The following is a 19,457-nucleotide window of genomic DNA, read 5'->3' on the forward strand; positions in this document are numbered from 1 at the left end:
TTTAAGATGTACAGCACAATGGTTTGACTTACATACGTCATTAAATGATGATCACAGTAAGTTTAGTGAACACCCATCATCTTTTTTTTTTTTTTTTTTGCGATACACGGGCCTCTCACTGTTGTGGCCTCTCCCGTTGCGGAGCACAGACTCCGGACGCGCAGGCTCAGCGGCCATGGCTCACGGGCCCAGCCACTCCGCGGCATGTGGGATCTTCCCAGACCGGGGCACGAACCTGTGTCCCCTGCATCGGCAGGCGGACTCTCAACCACTGCGCCACCAGGGAAGCCCCATCATCTTATATAGATACAAAATAAAAGAAAAAGAAAAAGATATTTCTTCCTTGTGGTGACAACACAACTGAATGCCTATTGTGTGCCGAATACCTACCAGTGGACTGAGGGAAGGGAGTCGACCCTTGCTCTCAAGGACCATGCAGTCCAGCAGAGAGAGACAGCCATGGTAACAACTAAGTTCACTACTGTATTATAGGTACTATGGTAAAAGGTCTCCTGAGTAGCAGGGAGGGTGTAGTCAGGTCTACTGGAACCAGAGGCATTTATTTCCCAGGTGCTGGGGAGAATAGACCATTCCAGGAAGGAGGAGAGTCATCAAAAGCAAGAAGTTTTTAAAAGCCAGTCATTTGACTTGTCATAACCACTGATTATGGCCTTTAATTACATACCGTCCTGAACTGTCACTTAGCTGGTTTGTGCAATAGCGACATTTCATGCAATAGCGACATTTCATGCTTGGAGTGGGGAAATGCCCGGCAGAGAAAGTGTAAGACAAAAAAAAAAAAAAGTAAGAGGCGGGCTTCCCTGGTGGCGTAGTGGTTGAGAGTCCGCCTGCCGATGCAGGGGACACGGGTTCATGCCCCGGTCCGGGAAGATCCCACATGCTGTAGAGCGGCTGGGCCCGTGAGCCATGGGCGCTGAGCCTGCGCGTCTGGAGCCTGTGCGTAAGAGGCAGTGTGGGCAGTGATGGGATTTGTGAAAATCAGGAAAATTGACATTTGGGACCTGGTTTCCAATCCCAGTGCGACCACCTGTTGCTGGGAGACCTTGGGTAAGTTAATAACCCCCCTCTGTGATTCCTTTGCGCAAAAGGGTCCAGAGTCCACCCATCACCAGCACCTGGAGGTTGCAGTGTTTCTTTGGAAGCTCACAGGCAGGAAGGCAGCAGAGTCCAAAGTTCCTGCATTTTTGTCATCCTGCAGGTCAGTGGCCGGTTGGGCTGAGACAGCTGGCAGCACTGTGGAAGCACCAATAGGCCTCCAGTCCCATAATTACTCTCCAGCTATGTGTGTGTGGGAGAAGGGGGGGGTGGGTCAAAGGGGACACTGCGGTGAAGCCATAACTGTGGGAACTTCCTAGAGGAGGGAATGGCCTTTTGGAATGAGGGACCTCCAGAGGCCAACCTGTCAGACCTGTGTTCTAAAATTACCCCTGCGGGCTTTTTATTTTTTTTGCGGTACGCGGGCCTCTCACTGTTGTGGCCTCTCCCGTTGCAGAGCACAGGCTCCGAACGCGCAGGCCCAGCGGCCATGGCCCACGGGCCCAGCCGCTCCGCGGCACACGGGATCCTCCCGGACCGGGGCACGAACTCGCCCCCCCTGCATCGGCAGGTGGACTCCCAAACACTGCGCCACCAGGGAAGCCCCCCCTGCGGGCTTTTAATTTATGATGGTGATCAAGTGCCAGGACAGAGGGTCAAAACCACTGAAAGAAGGATTCATTACATTTCCCAAGAGAACGGGACACCATGCCATGCAAGGCAACAGGGGGAAATCCGGGTCTGATCAGGTGGCAGCAGACAGGAGGAGGGTTAGGGTTAGGCTCAGGGTTAAGCAGAGGCCACAGCCTTTACTGGGATGTCCTTGAGAAAGGCAAGACAGGGCACAGTATTCACTTAGGATTGGCTAGCTTGAATTATTCCAGTGGCTTGGGCTACAGGGGTGGTCTCCAGTCATCCCGTTCCTGGCCCTGGGTGATTCAGGGCAGGGGAAATGTTCTCAGTGTGTATGAGAGCAGAGAAGGGGATGGGTAGGGTGGACTTTGGATCTGCCAGTCTGTGCAGGAAAGACGTGTTCCAGGCCAGCTGTCCCCACCCCCAGGAATTAGCTGGCCCTGGTGCTGGTGGGAGGGTGTTCCTGGACTGTGCTTAGTCCTCTACGATACTGTAGCGTTAATATTAACCCATCTCACAAGGATACAGTGAGACTTAGGTGTAATAGCAGACACTTCATAAAATGACAGCTGTGTGACCTGTTTCACCAGCCTGGGCTTCAATAATCCACATCACTTTTTATGTTATTGTAGTAAAATACACATAACAAAATGTACCAACTTAACCATTTTTAAGTGTGCGGATCAGTGGTACTAAGTACATTCCCATCACCATCCATCACCAGAACTCTTTTTATCTTGTAAATCTGAAACTTTATACCTATTAAACAACTCCCCATGCTCCTGTCCCCACCAGCCCCTGCCAACCACCATTCTACTTTCTGTCTCTATGAATCTGACTACTCTAGTGAAATTGTACTGTATTTGTCTTTTTGTGACTGGTTTATTTCACTTACATAATGCTGTGAAGATTCATCCATGTTGTAGCATGTGTCAGAATTTCCTTCCTTTTTAAGGCTGAATAATATTCCATGGTATGTAGAGACCACATCTTGTTTATCCATTCATCCATTGATGGACACTTGGGTTGCTGCCACCTCTTGGCTATTGTGAATAATGCTGCTATAAACATGGGTGTACAAACATCTCTTCAGGACTCTGTTGTGAATTCTTCTGGTTGTATACCCAGAAGTGGAGTTGCTGGATCTTTTGGTAGTTGTATTTTTAATTGTTTGAGGAACCATCATACTGTTTTCCACAGCAGCTGTACCATTTGACATTCCCAACAGTGCACAAGGGTTGCAATTTCTCTACATCCTTGCCAACACTTGTTGTTTTCTGTTTTTTGATAATAGCCATCCTAATGGGTATCTCGTGGCTTTCGTATGCATTTCCCTAACAATTAGTGATGGTGCACACCTTCTCCTATGCTTATTGGATCCTTGTATATCATCTTTGGAGAAAAGTCTATACAAGTCCTTCGACCATTTTTAAATCAGGTGGTTTCAGACTAAGACATTTTAAAAAAATATTTATTTGGCTGCACTGAGTCTTAGTTGCTGCACGTGGGGTCTTCGTTGTGGCATGCAGGATCTTTAGTTGTGGCATGTGGGATCTAGTTCCCTGACCAGGGATGGAACCAGGCCCCCTGCTTTGGGAGCGCAGAGTCTTAGCCACTGGACCACCAGGTGAGTCCCTTTTTTTTAAAATAAATTATATGGTCACTCCTTGGTATATTTTTTTAAGAATTTTTTTTGATGTGGACAATTTTTAAAGTCTTTTATTGAATTTGTTACAATATTGCTTCTGTTTTCACATTCTTTGGCTGAGAGGCATGTGAGATCTTAGCTCCCCGACTAGGGATTGAACCCACACCTCCTGCACTGGAAGGCGAAGTCTTAACCACTGGACCACCAGGGAAGTCCCTGAGATACTTTAATTAATAAGATGAAACATGAAATTTGGTAGGTAAAATTTTGTACTTGTATTTATAAATGGAAGGAAGGCTTTTTTTTTTTTTTTGATGTTACCTAAGAAGAACAGAGCAAGATGGAAGACACAGGCTCAGAAGATAGAATTTCTAAATATAGGGCACATTTCACATAGGACTTCAGAGACTGACACTAGAATCCAGTTTCCTGAGTCTTGATCTAGCACAATGGCCGCTAAACTAGTTCTCAAACCAGTGTTTTCTCATGACGATGCTCTTTCTTTCAGTCAAGGTCTGACACACAGACTAGTCCATGCTTATGTAAAATTTCCACATTTTCTAAGAATTTACTTTCACTTATTTTATTTTGGCTGCCCCGCATGGCATGTGAGATCTTATTTCCCCGACCAGGGATTGAACTCGAGCCCCTGCAGTGGAAGCGTGGAGTCTTAACCACTGGACTGCCAGGGAAGTCCTCATTTATTTTATTTTTAAGCAACCACAAACCACTTTTCTTTGGGAATAATGATTATAGAAAAGGAGTTGTGGTACAAAAATGTCTTCTTCTCTGCAAATGAATGAAATTCTTATAGGATATGCAAGAAATTATTTACAGTGATCTCGGGGAGTGTAGAGAGTATGTCAAAAGGTATCATTTGAATTTTGTACCACCTGCACGTACTATTTATTGAAAAGATTTTAAATTTTCTTTTCAATTAAGATAAAAAAACAGAGACCAATATTTAAGCAACTTACAACTTAAGACAAAATTTTAAGGTAGAGTAGATGTTAAAATCTGACTTTGTCATCCATATACCTTGTGTTTTAGCCTCTAACGCATATTTATTGGTGAATGAAGATCATTGACATTTTCTAGAAATAATCTAAAAACGTTGACTAAATCTGGTGACATGGAAGATAGGGAAGGGCTATTCTTTGTCCCAGGTTTTGTGAGTGTTCATTTGATTAGGAATGAGGCAAACTCACTCTTCTTTCATAGCTGTCAGCCTGTTCTCCAGAGACATTACAAGCAAGTTCAACTGCCTACAACTTGCAGTGCAGACCTTGGGAGACTTCCCTGAGGAAACAGTATAGAAGAAAAAGTCCAGTTCTGTGTCCTCAGATGCATGATTCATTTGCTAGCAGTTTTTAGCTGAAAGGGCCTCGTCAGAAGCTCTGGTAGAAAATTACACCAAGAAATAATGAGTGTTTGGAGATGGGGTTCATAGATGTTACTTAATTTTGCTCAGATACTCATAAGCTTCCCACAGGTCCTGAAATTTGTGCAAGTAAGTACCTGAGGTCATCTCCAATGTGCTTCTAATATTTAAAATACTTCCTCATGGGAGGCTGGAATTCAGCATGTTCAAAATGTGTAACCATTTTGTTTTCTTAAGAATCCGGAACCCTAGTCAGGCCATGATTTTTCAAATTGTTCACTTTTGTAAAGAATATAGTAACCTGTTTAATAGGTCTGGTTTTCTTCACCCTATTCTTCTATTATCTAGAGTTAGGACTAATTTTTTACTTCTTAGGGAGGCAGTGTAACATGATGGTTGAGGGTGCAGGTTTTGGGGTCAGGCTGCCAGAGTTCAAATCCTACGTCAGTGGTCCCAGCTACAACAAGAAGATAATAATAGTACCTCTCTGACTCATTGAGGTGTCCTGAGGATCAAATGGCATGAACTGTTTGGCAAGGTTTTAATGTACATTAACCACTAGTAAATCAGCTATTTGTTGTTATTTTTCTCCTTTTGTTTTTGGAACCTCGGGTGTACAACGTTAATCAGAATGCTTGGTTCACAACCCACTATCTTTATTGGCCGTGTATGGTACTGTTTTCTTCATTTTATTTAATTTGTGTTAATTTTTGTATATTAACTTTATTTAATACGATAGCAGACACACACTAACCCACTCAGTCTTAGAACTAGAATATTGCTAATAACTTGCATCTAGTTAAAGGCTCTTATCTTGTCCTATTCTTTAGCCTTCTCCCCTCCCAGAGATAACCACAATCTTGAAGCAATATTGTAACAAATTCAATAAAGACTTTTAAAACAATACATTAAAAAAATAAGATTTGCACGTTATTTTGCTACAATGATTTATCCATGTTATTTCATGAGCTCTAAATCATTTATTTTCAATGTTGTATAATGGTCTATCATGTGACTAAACCACAATTTATTCTATCAATGGGAATTGGGACTGTTTCCTTTTTTCTTTTTTTCTTTGACACTGTTTCTATGTACATGTCTCTGGTGCATTTGTGCAAGAATTTCTCTTGTGCATATAAATATAATGGATGTGCTAATTTATATACACCTGAATATTAAACTTTACAGGATAATACCAAAGTGTTTCCCAAAATGGGTGTACCAATTTACATTCTCACTAGCAATATATAAAATATCACATTGGTCTATATTCTCTCCAACACTTGGTATTGTCAGACTTCTTCATTTTTAATCATCAAATAGGTATGAAATTATATCTCATTATGGTTTCTGTTTCCATTTCTCTAATTATTGATGGCATTGAACATTTCCTTATATGTTTATTAGCTAACTGTGTTTCCACTTCTGTGAAATTCCTGTTCATATCTTTAGCAGGCAGCCAAACTGGCATTTAATTGTTGTTGATCAGTCTCCTAAAGTTTGTCCATTGTGTTGATTTTTTCATAGAACCAACTTTTGGCTTCTTTGATTTTCTTTATTGTTTTTCTATTCTCTCATTAATTTCCTCTTTAATGTTTATTATTTCCTTCTTTCTGCATGTTTTAGGTTCATTTTGATCTTTTGTCTTCCCAGTGTCTTAAAGTTAGGTTACTGATTTGAGCTCTTTCTTCTTTTTTAAAATACAGACTATAAATTTCCCTCTAAGCACTGTTTTAACTGCATCCCATAAGTTTTGGTATTTTGTGTGTTCATTTTTATCTATCTCAAAGTATTCTCTAATTTCTCTGGTGATTTCTCCTTTGATCCATTGGTTGTTTAAGAGTGTCTCATACTTTTCACATTCTTGTGAGTGTATCAAATTTATTTCCATTATTGATTTCTGATTTAATTCCACTGTGATCAGAGAAAACACACTGTACAATTTCAATACTTTAAAACTTCTTTAGACTTTTTAAAAGCCCAGCATATGATCTATCCTGGAAATGGTCTATGTGATTTAAAAAGAATATGTTTTCTACTGTAGTTGGGTACAGTGTTTTATAGATGTCTTCTAGGTCTAGTTAGTTTATATTGTTGTTAAAGTCTTCCATACTCTTGTTGATCTTTCTACTTAGTTCTATTAATTATTGAAGGTAGGATATTAAAGTCTTCAATTATTAGCATTGAATTGATATTTCTCCTTAATTTCTATTAGTTTTAACTTCATGTATTTTGGGGCTCTGTTGTTAGATGCATATATGTTTATAATGGTTATATCTTCCTGATGGATTGACCCTTTTATCATTATGAAGTATTCCTCTATATTCAGTAATTTTTTTTTCTTTTAAAGTCTATTTTGTCTGATGTCAGCAATGCCACTTCAGCTCTGTTTTGGTTACTCTTTGCCTGGTATGTCATTTCTACCCTTTTATTTTCAACCTTTTTTATATTTAATGTAAAGTGTGTCTCCTATAGACAGCATATAGCTGGAGCTTATTTTTCTTTCTTTCTTTTTTTTTTTTTTTGTGGTACGCGGGCCTCTCACTGCTGTGGCCTCTCCTGTTGCGGAACACAGGCTCCGGACGCGCAGGCTCAGCGGCCATGGCTCACAGGGCACAGACGCTCCACGGCATGTGGGATCTTTCCGGACCGGGGCATGAACCCGTGTCCCCTGCATTGGCAGGTGGACTCTCAACCACTGTGCCACCAGGGAAGCCCCCACTGCGCCACCAGGGAAGCCCTGGAGCTTATTTTTCTTATCCACTCTGATAATCTCTGCCTTTTGATTGGATTGTTTAATCCATTCACATTAAATGCTATTATTGATATAGCTGGATTTGTGTCTAGCATTTTGCTTTTTGTTTTCTACATGTCTCATGTCTTATTTCTCTCTTGTCTCCTTCTGGGGCTCCCACCATGCATGTGCTGCTGTATTAATTGTTGTTTCAAAGGTCTCTTAGGCCTTGTTCACTTTTCTTTAATCATTTTTCTTTCTCTTCTTCAGACTTGATCATTTCAATTGTCCTAGCTTCATGTTTGCTGAATCTTTCTTTTGTCTGCTTAAATCTGCCTTTGAACCCCTCTAGTGAATTTTTCATTTCTCTTATTGTACTTTTCAGCTACAGAGTTTCTATCTGGTTTCTTTAAATGTTTTCTACCTATTGATATTTCCATTTTGCTCATACATAGTTTTCTTGATTTCTCCATATCTTCCTTTCTAGTTCTTGAGCATCTTTAAGACAGTTGTAAAGTCTTTGTCTAGTAGGTTTGGTTTCTTGTCTTTCTCAGGGACAGTTCCGTAGGTTTACTTTTTCCTTTGATTGGGCCATACTTGCCTATTTTTTGGAATGCTTTATGATTTTTTTGGACGTTTGGATCTAATGATGTGGTAACAAGATTCTACCTCCTCCTCAGGGTTTACTGGTTTTTCCTGGGTTTGGGGTTTTTCTGGTTTTGTTTTGTTTGTTTGTTATATTTTTATTGTTTTAGGCTGTCTCCTAAGGATTTGCCAAGGATCAACATGAAGTGTAAACTTAAGATCATCTCAGGCCTTTTCTGAGCCTGAGCCTTTCCCTGGGTATGCATGGTGACTTTCTGCTTTCCTTGTATGTGCAGTTGCTTTTGAGTGCCCTAGTCTTTAATGCCTGGTTCCGAAAATGGGAGAAAAAAATGAAGTGGGGAGGAGAAGGTGCCAGTTCTTTAAATCCTTTGAAGTCACTTTAGCCAGAGGCGGAGGAGCTTGCAGTAGTGAGGGGCATGTGCCGATGGCTGCCCACCTCTGTGTCTGTACCTTTGTGATCAGAAGGAGCAATCAGCAAACAGAACACAGCCTTCTGATATTGGAGGAAAGGACCTGATTGCCCACCATGGCTCTCACAAGCTGTGTGCAAGGTCTCCTGCAACTCCTCCACTGCCTGCATGGGCTGGAGGCATGAGATGGGTAGTTGTCACTAAGCTAAGAGCTGGAATTGACCAAAATTAACCACTGTTTACCATCCAAGCCTTCCCCTGGAAGTTACAGGCCTTTCATAGATTCCGGAGTTCCAATTACTTATATCAGATAGACTCTGCCAGTACTATTGCTGCTTTGGTTGAGAGACAGATTCTTGGTGCTTCCTACTCTACCATCTTCCCAGAAACCTCTTTCTTCACTTTCATTTTTGAAAGATAGTTTTGTAACATTACATAGTTACATAATTACATTCTTGGTTAACAGGTTTTTTCTTCAGCACTTTGTCATCCCACTGCTTCCTGGCCTTTATTTTTTCTAATGAGAATTTAGCTGTTAATTGTATTGATGTTCCTTTGTATATAAATAGTCACTTTTCTCTTGCTGCTTTCTAATTTTTCTCTTTATCTTTGCTTTCGATCATTTTTACTATGACGTGTATGGGTGTGGATCTCTGTGTTTATCCTATTTGGTATTTGTTGAGCTTCCTGTGTGAGTAACGTTTTTCCTCAAATTTGGGAAGTTTTCAGCCATTATTTCTTCAAATATTTTTTTCTGTTCCTCTCTCTGTCTCTTTCTCTCCCTCCCTTCCCCACTCCTTCCCTCCCTCCTCAGCTTCTCTCTCTCCTCTTCTTCTTCTTCTGGGACCCCCATCATGCATATATTGGTGTGTCCAATGGTATACTATGTTTCTCTGATGCTTTATTCATTTTTCTTCATTCTTTTTTCTCATTATTCAGCTTGCATCATCTCTACTTACCTTCAAGTTCACTGAGTTTCTTCTGCCAGTTCAAACCACTATCAAGTTTCTCTAGTGAATTTTTCATTTTGGTTATTGTACTTTACAATTCCAGAATATCCATTTGGTTCCTTTTTGTTTGTATCTCCTTATTGATATTTTCTTTTTGATGAGATATTGTCATTATATCTTCCGTTACTTCTTTAAGTATGGTTTCCATTGGTTCCTTGAACAGATTTGCAATGGCTGTTTTGAAGTCTTTGTCTGTTAATTCTGACGTCTGGGCTCTCTCACAGACAGTTTCTATTGCCTACTCTGTCTCTTGTGTATGAGTTATGTTTTCCTGTTTCTTTGCATGTCTCATAACATTTTGTTAAAAACTGGGCATTTTATATATTGTGGGATTTCTGAACACTGATTCCAATTACTCTCCATCCCCACCTCTGGCTTGCTGTGATTGTTTTCTTTTTTATTTAATCACTTGGCTGGACTAATTTAGTGAGGTTTATTTTCCCTCCAGTGTGATGTCTCTGGTTTCATTCCTTAGAAGGTGCAGCCTTGGGCATGCACACAGTCACTTGGGGTGACAGGTTTTAACAGATTTTTCTTTCTTTTCTTACCTGCCTCTTTCCCTGGTTCTCTCTGGTAAGTTAGCTTGTTCTCTCTCGTACAATTTAGCTAGTTGCTCTTGTGGAGCTACCAGCCTCCTCTTAATTGCTAACCACCTGGTTCTCCATTGTTCTTGAGAGCGCCTTAGGCGTGAACTTCCACTACACACTTGCAAATAAAATAATTTCCTTTGGGGAGATCTTCAGAGTTCTCTGTCCTTATAGCCTGCCGCAGCCCCGAGGAAAAAACCTCAGACACCTTCTGGGGCTGGCAGTGGGGCCCATGGCCTGCTTCTCTAGCACTCATATGCCTGCATTACGAGCAGAGCTCAGCTTGTACTGTAGCCTCTGGTCCCCTTGACTTGCCCCTGCTGGCATGGAAACTTCACCCTTTGAGCATATTAGGGAGAAGGTGATCAGGGTCCCAGTATTCTTGGCCTGCTGCACCTGAGATACAGCCTCCATCCTATAGTGGGAGCTGAGTGGAGGAAGGGAGTCCTGACCTCTTGGCTGCACTCACCTGGAGTTTAGCCTTTGCAACACAAAGGTGGGGGACCTGAGAAATACTGGCAGCCTCCCCTCGCTGGGAGATACATACTATAGCCCATGGTTGGGAAATGGGAGGAGAAGAAACATATGTGCCACACAGTCTTAACTTTCTTATGAGATTTAGATGTTCCTGAATGTTCATCTGCTGTATGCCCTTAGGACAACATGCACAGATTTTAAATGTTTTTTTCTTTTTTTTCACTACCTACGGTAGGGTGTGGAGGAGTTGAGCTTCTCATGTAGTCATTCCAGAAGCTGTTTACCTACTTATTGTTAATCCTGTACAGTTTGTCTCACCAAAAATTGTTTAAAACAATGAAAGTTTATTCATATCCCTTATGACGTTTAAAAAATGAAACTTTTATAATCTCTAAACCCAAACTATGAATTTGGAAAGAATAAAAATTCTGAAGATTTTGAGAGTTTTAAAAAATATGTATCATTCAGAAAAAAAATCTCAGTAAAACCACATCCAAGGTAAAAAAAAAAAAATGTATCCAGACATGGAATTATAAGAGAATATTACTTCAAGCAAACTATTGTTATTTTAAGGCCAAATTTATAATTGCTTTTTTGCTTGTGTGTATATCAGTTTGCTTGGATATTCTTCTTTCACATCAAGGATTGCATTTTAATACACAACTATATAAAACCGTAATGTCCAGGAACACCGGTTACCATCAGCCAAGAGCAATGCTCTTCACTCACTGCTTATCCAATTCACAGGGTCCCCAATATCAGGAAGAGTAATAACCAAAGAAGCAAATCTGTTCTCTTTTTCCTTTAAATGCTATTCATAGTTGGCTGTCTTCTTAAAATTCTGGAGCACAGCTGGAGTTTTCTTTTTATAGATCACATGGACTTTTAGATATGTCACTTATGACTGACTTTATAAAAGCCATAGGTTGTGGGTATGTGTATGTGTGCATAATTTTTTAAATAACTAAAGATGATCAGAGAATATTACTTCAACCTAAAAACAAAAAACCCACATCAAGTGAAACTTTCAACTGCCTTCACCATTATGGTTATACTTCTAAGAAAGGGATTACACAAATTATAGTTAAAAGAAAAAATATCCTCATGTATTTGAATTTCCAAGCAAAAATTTTTGCTAATAACTTTAGACACCAATGTTTCTTTACTGTAATGACAGAATTATTTTTAGTACACATAACAGGTACACAACTAATAAACATTTAGATTATTTTACAAAATTTTGAAACTTCTTTAATTTGGAATTTGATAGTTCAAACTATGCAGTAGTTTAAAGCAAAGTTTATAGCTGCATTATAAACAAGTATTTTAAAAACTGGTAACAAATTCTACTCTATTCCAGAAACCCATTTTGAAGAATCTAAACAGAATTGCTTAAATGTAAATGGCATACAGAGAACAGATGTCCAGTTGTCAGGAGTATTTCACAAAGGGATTCTGCTGGGTTTGGAGGTTCAGCAAGTGTTCAGGTCCATTCTAATTCTAAAATTCTACAGTTTTCCTAGCAGTTCTATTAAGAAACAGTTATTTCTTCTATTATTGCCAAATTATATCATTCATAGATGGAAACTTTAGGATGTCACTATCGGTGCTTAGAATAAATGTCATCTTTTATACTATGGTGAAACTCACAAGGGTCTCCTCCCCACTTGTTCCAGACTGAGACCTTGTCCCTGCTGTTTCAGACTAAGTTTCACTATGATTGAAGAGGACCTATTTTAGCCTAAATGTTCTCCTTCTCTTGGCAATGTCATAAACGATACAATAGACAAAATGAATTTTAACAAAATGAATTTTTAAAACATTTCAACAAATGTTCCTTTCATATTCAGAAATAAACGCCTGTACCTCAAACTCCCTATGTTAAACATAATAAATGATCTAAATGCAAACAGTTGGTATACATGCTGCTTGCTCAGTTCTCTCCAAATAGGGATTTATGTCTCATGAAAAAAAAGTAGCTTCAGGTTAAATCATAATGCTAAGACACTAAGTAATTATGATGATCTCTTTTACAATTCAGTGTTGGATTCTTGGTTCTGAGGACATGGACGCACACACACACAGATTTTTTTTACGTAGATGACAATTTAGATTTAAGATATACACTTTGCAAAATATTTACCCACATATTCTCCAGGAATCGTTAAGAGAGATGAAATGTAAAAACAACTACTTAGAGATTTTGTGGCTTCTAAAAACAGTGATGAGACTCACGAATAACTAGAAAAAAATCCTGATTCCTTAGAGTTAGTTCTAAATGTTATCAGACGATATAATTTCAAGTAATCATAATTTTCTATTTTTGAAATACTGGTTCGTAAAAAATCGAATCTCCATGAATCAAAGTAGTGGCATGGCAGTGAATTACACTGAAAATCAGGTCTACAAAAGACACTCTTGGACATCATCACTGAGTATCTTTAATACAGCCTTCAAAGGTCTGTGCAGCACTTTGAAATATGAAATAATTACAGTTGGAGCAGTTACTCTAAATCTCAGTAGGTAATTCCTACAGCAGTACTTGTTTACTCAGAACTGTTTTCATTTCAAATATATGTAAACTTTCTCACAAAGTCAGAACACAACTCACAGTTTGAACAGAAACCTCAGTATTTGAGTCTCGGCATTAAGTAAAATAAACATTACCTATCAGGATGCTTTCGAATGCAAATCACTCCTTAAGGTAAATGGGATGTAATTTCTAACTTGTGGTAAAAGTGAAGAAATCGTTTTTTATGTGAAGCCTTGACCAAAGTCAATTAGTCAAGTGCAAGATTTTCACCTTATGGAACAAGTCAAACTCTACCCACACAACACATCTGGCAGAGATCTGGATGCAGGTACACCTACAGTTGGGGACTGGATGTCCCTTAGCTCCGCGCAGTGAGAGAAAAAGGCAAGCCGTGGATCAGCCCCCATTGGTCATTGGTCATTACCTCACTGATAACAATGCCTACTTTGCTTACTGGAGAGTGTATCTTGCAGTGGAGACACACTTCTAATTCTATAATGCCAGACAGTGGGGGGAAAAGAAGGGTCCACTTTTTAAAAATCCATTCTTTAAAGTCTTTTAACCATTTTGATTAGGTATGGAATGACTCATTTTCTGCTCTAAAGACAACCAATCTTTTTTTTTTAAGTATTGACTTGCCAATTTATCTTTGATAAATGATTAAGAAAGATAAATGAATCTGCTGACTTTACAAATAAGAATATGTGAATAAGAATATATATATATATATATATATATATATATATATATATTCTGAGAAGTTATTGTCCCATGCTTCTGATTTAAAATGTGACTAAGTTCTCTCTCTCTAAATGAATAAAGTGTTCATTTAAAATTTTAAACTTTAAACTTAAATCATCCTTACTGCACTGTTATCATTCTCTTTACTTTTTATTTTCATATCATTTCTATAAATACTCAAATTAAGAAACAAAAATCCCCAATCTTGAAACCAACTTACAATGAAGTTAGTTTATAACTTTTAAAATATTTTGTTAAAATGTAAAAACCCTGAAATTACAAACAAAACATTTACAATTTTACAGTATATATCTAATTTATTCTTTTAAAAAAATATTCTGAATTGTTTTTATACAAGTGACCAAGTGTAGTTTTTTTCAAATGAAACTCCTCTACAGGCTAGAAGAGGGTAGGTGGTATTGCCCCACTGAACACCAACACAAATTTCACGCTTCATGCTGGGACTTCAACTATTTCAAAATAGTCATTTGGTAGAATCACATAACCCCTCTCGGAGACGTCGTCTTTCTCCTTCTGGAAGTGCACGACCTCCTTTAGCTTCTCCAGCTGCCGCTCCTGTCTTCTGCACCGCTGCTGTGCGGTCTTGAGCTTCTTTCTGAGCTTCTCTACTTGCTGTTCGAGCTGGTGAATCCTCTTCCTCTGGTGCATGGTGTCCTCCACAGTGTAGTTGTGGTCACAGAAAACGGAGAGGTTATCAGGGGTCTGAAGAGGAGGCATGAGTAACCCGATAGCAGCATCAACCTGGGAAACCGGGGGTGTTGAAGGAGGTCGGGGAAGCTGTTCTTGGGGCTCTGGAAGATCTTCCTTCTAAAACAAAGATGCAGAGCACGTTTCAGTTTCATGACGAAACAGTTCACAAGAACTCATCTGTGGAATTTAAGAATACTAGACTCATTTCTGTCTCCTCGGTATAGAAACATTCTAAAATGAGAAAACAGTTCAAGTTTTAATTGTACTTTTCTTTCTGAAGTAGAAATGGGATGCAAGTAACACAGAATGATTATTAAGATTTAATTAAATACTAAGCACTTAAAACTGAGGGGAAAAATACTTTGAAACTGAACTATCACTGACAAAGAAAAATCAAAACTTATCAACATGTAAGTAGGACTACAGAGTGATCTCAAAGTAAGTTATGAAGCTAGACTGAGTTTCTTACTGTGAGGATATTTAACTTTAATAAACTGCACTTTGTATTTTTTAAAACTATTTCACTGTGAACAGTGGTTATTTACAAGTGATGGGTTCCAGGCAACATTTATTTTCTTAACACTACTCTGGATTTTCCACAGTGAACACTAATTTTATAAACAGAAAACCACCCAATATTTTAAAACACTTATTACCTTGTCATGTGGTTCAGTACAAAGAAATATTGTGGGGACAGCATCCTCTTTCAGTAACTTGTTGTTGCACTCCCTCTTAAAGCAGTCCGGAGTAAAGTGTTCTGAGCAAATGCTGCTGTACTTGGTGGGCTTAAAGTTTTTCCTTCTGACAGCTGCCTCCCATTTTTTACAAAGACTGGGTCGAGTAAGAGGAAACCTAAGAAGACGACATAATTCAGTTTTCCAACCTTATTCAAAAAAAAAAAGGCACACCCAGACTTTCCTGCTTAGAAAAGAACTAGCTTACATCGGTGTTAACACACCAAGGAGGCATTTGATTAAAACACCAGCCCTGCCAATCTTTTTTTTTTTTTTTGACAGTGTTTAGTTGTGTCCTTATTACCTTAGTTTGTTGAGAATGTACTTGTTTTGACATAGAAAACAGACTTGTGGTTGCCAAGGGTGGGAGAGGGGGAGGTATGGAGTGGGAGTTGGGGATTAGCAGATTCGAACTATTACATATAGAGAATGGATAAACAACAAGGGCCTACTGTATAGCACAGGGAACTATATTCAATATCCGGAGATAAACCATAATGGAAAAGAATACGAAAAAGAATGTATACATATGCATAACTGAATCACTTTGCTGAACAGCAGAAATTAACACATTATAAATCAACTAGACTTGAATCAAGTAAATTTTTAAAAAATGTACTTCTTTTAAAATCCTATAACTAAAGTGACCACCACTAATGTGGAATATAAGTTATCCCTCCCAGCATGGTATCTTTGTTCTTCTTAAAAAGCAATATTTCTTACAGGAATCTGATTGATCACATAACAGCTATAAGAATGTCAGATACAATGACATATACAATCTAAACAGGACAGGCTGATTAAGAATTTACATTATAAAAAAATATTCTTATTAAAAGGTAGTCATGTGGATAGATGCACGCAGGTGGCAGAGTTAAGTGATGGGAGGCTGGGGTCGAGGCCCACATGCAGCGATATTGTAAATAACCTTCACTAACAGATACAGGGATTCCACACACATCTAAGTACACAAAGGTAAATCGTACAGGTCCGCTATCTGTTTATCTCAGTTTTTAATGCTTAACTTTTATACTGAAGACACTAAAAGTTTCAGGTAAAAATACAGGCTATAGAGTGAATTTGTATTAATTATTTTTTCACCAGTGATTTTCTGCGTATTATAAAACAAAATTGCACATTTATAACTATGTACTGAGAAAAAGAAGCTTTTGATTCTCAGAATCAGTATGACAAATATGAATTAATCAAATTAGTTAAATCATATGAGAAAGAAATAGAGAAAAGTATTCATTTCGAATTACCTCTTAATCAACTGAAATATGTCCATTAGGCCCAGATAAAGGGAGCTAGGAAGAGCTTAAACTTATTGTGATTTTATTTTTCCAGGTCAAGGATTTAGTGAGCTGGGGGGATTGGAAAGAAGCCAAAAGAGGGTGCTTTGCATCTGTGTTCCACAGTTCCTCTTCCAAGTGAGGTATGCCTGAGCCTGACTCTGCTGTGATCAGGAAGCTCTAACCCACTGTTGCGGCAGTCCCTTTTCTTTGCCCAGCATAGCTGTTCCCACTGCCATCAGGTAGAAAGTGAGAAAAGGACTCCTAGAAGGTTCCTGCTGGAAGTGCCTCTAGAAGTACAAACATGGTAGCAATCACTGGTAAAACTCAGCACTCAGGGCCTCCAGACTCAAGGACTACAATGCGGGTTCTTTCTGAGGTCAAGATCTTTCCCATTTACTTCCCCAAACTGTTTTTTTAGATTAGGGCTTAGAGGCAGGTTAGCCCTTCTTTCGATTTAACAGCCAGCAGAAACTCAGTATTTCTGATGTGTGAATGTCATCCTTAACCAGTCTGCAGTGCCAGTGAAGGGTCTTCCCTATGTTTAGATTCCCTCTGCCATATCATTAGAAATGGGGAGGTGGGAACTGAATGCCTTTGATCACATCACCATCTCCAGACCTACTCCTTCACTTTGGAAGTCCTGGACGTCAATTCATCAGCTTTCAGAAATTCTAATAAATCAAGAGGTAATAGAAGAACATAATGAACCGAATCCTGGAAGTGTTAAGTGTTCTATCCCCTTCTCGGAAGGGGAAACATCAATACTCAAGATCTCTTTAAAGGGACTTGCTTGGTGACACAGTGGATAAGAAGAACCCGCCTGCCAATGAGGGGGACACGGGTTAGAGCCCTGGTCCGGGAAGATCCCACATGCTGCGGAGCAACTAAGCCCGTGAGCCACAACTACTGAGCCCGTGTGCCACAACTACTGAGCCCCCGCGCCAGGCTCCGCAACAAGAGAAGCCACCGCAATGAGAAGTCCACGCATGGCAACGAAGAGCAGCACCCGCTTGCCACAACTAGAGAAACCCCGTGTGCAGCAACAAAGCCCCAACGCGGCCAAAAATAAAAAATTATTTTTTTAATTAAAATCTTAAAAAAAAAAGTTCTCTCTATGCTCTAGACACTCTTATTTCTGTTCCTCTCATATTCTATCAAACCTATAAAATGCGCCCACATTCCCTGTTAAAAAGGTCCCCACCCCCAAACTGAATATTTGCTTTTGCTTTTGTAATTACTTAGCTATAAATAATTTGTATGATTTACCACTAACTCTCATTTCTTTAGCTATTATCCACTTACAGTCGTAAGTTACGGCCACATTTTCTTAACGTAGTAAAACTTGTGAACACTGAATTTGGCTGAATGAAAATGGCACCGTGCAGACATCGAACGATCACTATCATTCCGTTCTGCGGTTTTCTTCTCAAGAGAAGACCGTCCCTCCTCGGACTCCGGCCGCGGCACCTCCCGGATGAAGCAGCCCCGAGGGCGGTGGGCCGCGTTCCCTCCGAGAGTGCTCTTCCCCACGCACGATACCCTGCTACTGCCCACGCTGCCGCTGTGCGCGAAACACAGCTCTTCATCTTGGCAGTACCTGAACCCTTCTGGGAAACTCACTGGTCCTTGAACGTGGGGTCCTAGAAACTGGGTCCAAAACATCCTCCCGGACGCCTGGCCAAGTCAGTCCTAACGGCTGCGACGCTGGACCGCCCCACGCCCCCTCCAGCAGGGAGGGAAACGCGGGCCTTCTCCGTCGCTGCTGCTGCTTCAGCCTCCCTTCTAAAGACTCATTACCACCTGCCTACTCCGCGACCCGGGTGATGAAACCAGCTGCCTCCGGGTCTGGAGACCTCACGACCCGCCGGATCTCCAGGCATCGCCCTTGGGCCCCGAACCTGCCACCCCGAGCGGCGCGCGAGCCTAAGCGCGAGGACAGGCCGGCGCGGCCACGCGCGCCGAGAACGCCACCCGGGGCGGGGCGCCGGCGGCTACTCCGGGGACGAGCCCACCGCTCCTGGCCCGGAGCGCCGACGGCGCCCCGCCCCTAGCTCCGCCCCTCGCCCCGCCCCTCTCATAGGTCTCGCGCGGACACGCGCCTGGCTCCGCCCCCGAGCACGGCCGCGCGCCCCCGGCCCCACTAGGGGCCGAGCCCACGAGGCGTGCAGAGTACTTACTTGTGGAAAGAAACGGGCTTATCCTTGTCGTATCGGTTCTTGCAGCCGTAGGCGGAACAGGACTGCACCATCCTCCCGGTCCTCAGTTACTTAACTTCTGCCGCCCCAGCAGGCAGTTGAGGCTGCTATCGATGTCGCCGCGCTCGGCTTTGACACCTTCACTGCTTCTGTAGTTTTGGTCAGCAGTTAGAGTGATGAGAGCCTTATTCGGAGTGACTCATGTGCTCGTTTTGTTGTTTGCATTAGCAGAAGGACCACAGCCATCGCCCGTCTCCCATCTCCAAAATGGCGGAGGCAGCTTCAACCTCACCTATCGCGATGAGTTCGTCCTACTGTCTCTGATTAGCCCTGAGGTCAGAGGTAACGTTCCCTGGGACGCAGGCCATTGGCTGAGGCCCGGCGTGTCGCGAGGCGAGCTCGGCCTTGCGCAAGTGGGCGGGGCCTCCGAGCTTCCGGAAGGAAGAAGGAACTGCCTGGGGGGAGGGGAGGGGGAGTGGGCGGGAGCCCAGGGCCGGTTCCGCCCCCACGGTGCTTCGCTGGGTTACTTATCCCGGACTGTGTAGGGTGGAGAGCTAGACGGTCTGTTGGGTCCGCAGGGCTAAAGTAGGGCAGGTGTAAACCTGAGGGCGTTGGGCAGTTGCGCTCTTTTCTCTGAAAGCGCGGCCACAGATGGCGTGATTCCTAGAACTAGGTGGACTCCTCCTCTCCCAGCCCGCTGGCCTCC

At 41.2% G+C, this 19,457-nt stretch overlaps 1 protein-coding gene across 2 annotated transcripts; it reads right to left on the reverse strand.

The window, feature by feature from the left end:
* Nucleotides 1-11,897: 11,897 nt before the first annotated feature.
* Nucleotides 11,898-19,037, reverse strand: THAP1 (THAP domain containing 1). 2 transcript variants are annotated; one of them, XM_082864017.1, is made up of 3 exons: nt 18,734-19,037; nt 15,184-15,379; nt 11,898-14,644 (listed from the first exon to the last, which is right to left on the reverse strand). In XM_082864017.1, exons 1-3 carry the CDS (start codon nt 18,802-18,804, stop codon nt 14,270-14,272), a joined length of 642 nt encoding a protein of 213 aa, XP_082720143.1. In that variant the 5' UTR covers nt 18,805-19,037; the 3' UTR covers nt 11,898-14,269. The 2 variants fall into 2 exon arrangements, with proteins under 2 accessions (XP_082720143.1, XP_082720142.1); XM_082864016.1 differs by lacking the exon at nt 18,734-19,037 and adding an exon at nt 17,859-18,552.
* Nucleotides 19,038-19,457: the final 420 nt, after the last annotated feature.

This window comes from Leucopleurus acutus (genome assembly GCF_964270905.1).
Source record: "Leucopleurus acutus genome assembly, chromosome: 21".
Classification (NCBI taxonomy): Eukaryota; Metazoa; Chordata; class Mammalia; order Artiodactyla; family Delphinidae; genus Leucopleurus; species Leucopleurus acutus.

Coding starts and splice junctions, on each gene's coding strand:
- THAP1 (XM_082864016.1), bottom strand. CDS start 18,142: ATGAAGAGCTGTGTTTCGCGCACAGCGGCAGCGTGGGCAGTAGCAGGG. Junction 15,380..17,858: donor TGTGGCCGTAACTTACGACT/GTAAGTGGATAA, acceptor TCGTCTTCTTAG/GTTTCCTCTTACTCGACCCA. Junction 14,645..15,183: donor GTACTGAACCACATGACAAG/GTAATAAGTGTT, acceptor TCTTTGTTTTAG/AAGGAAGATCTTCCAGAGCC.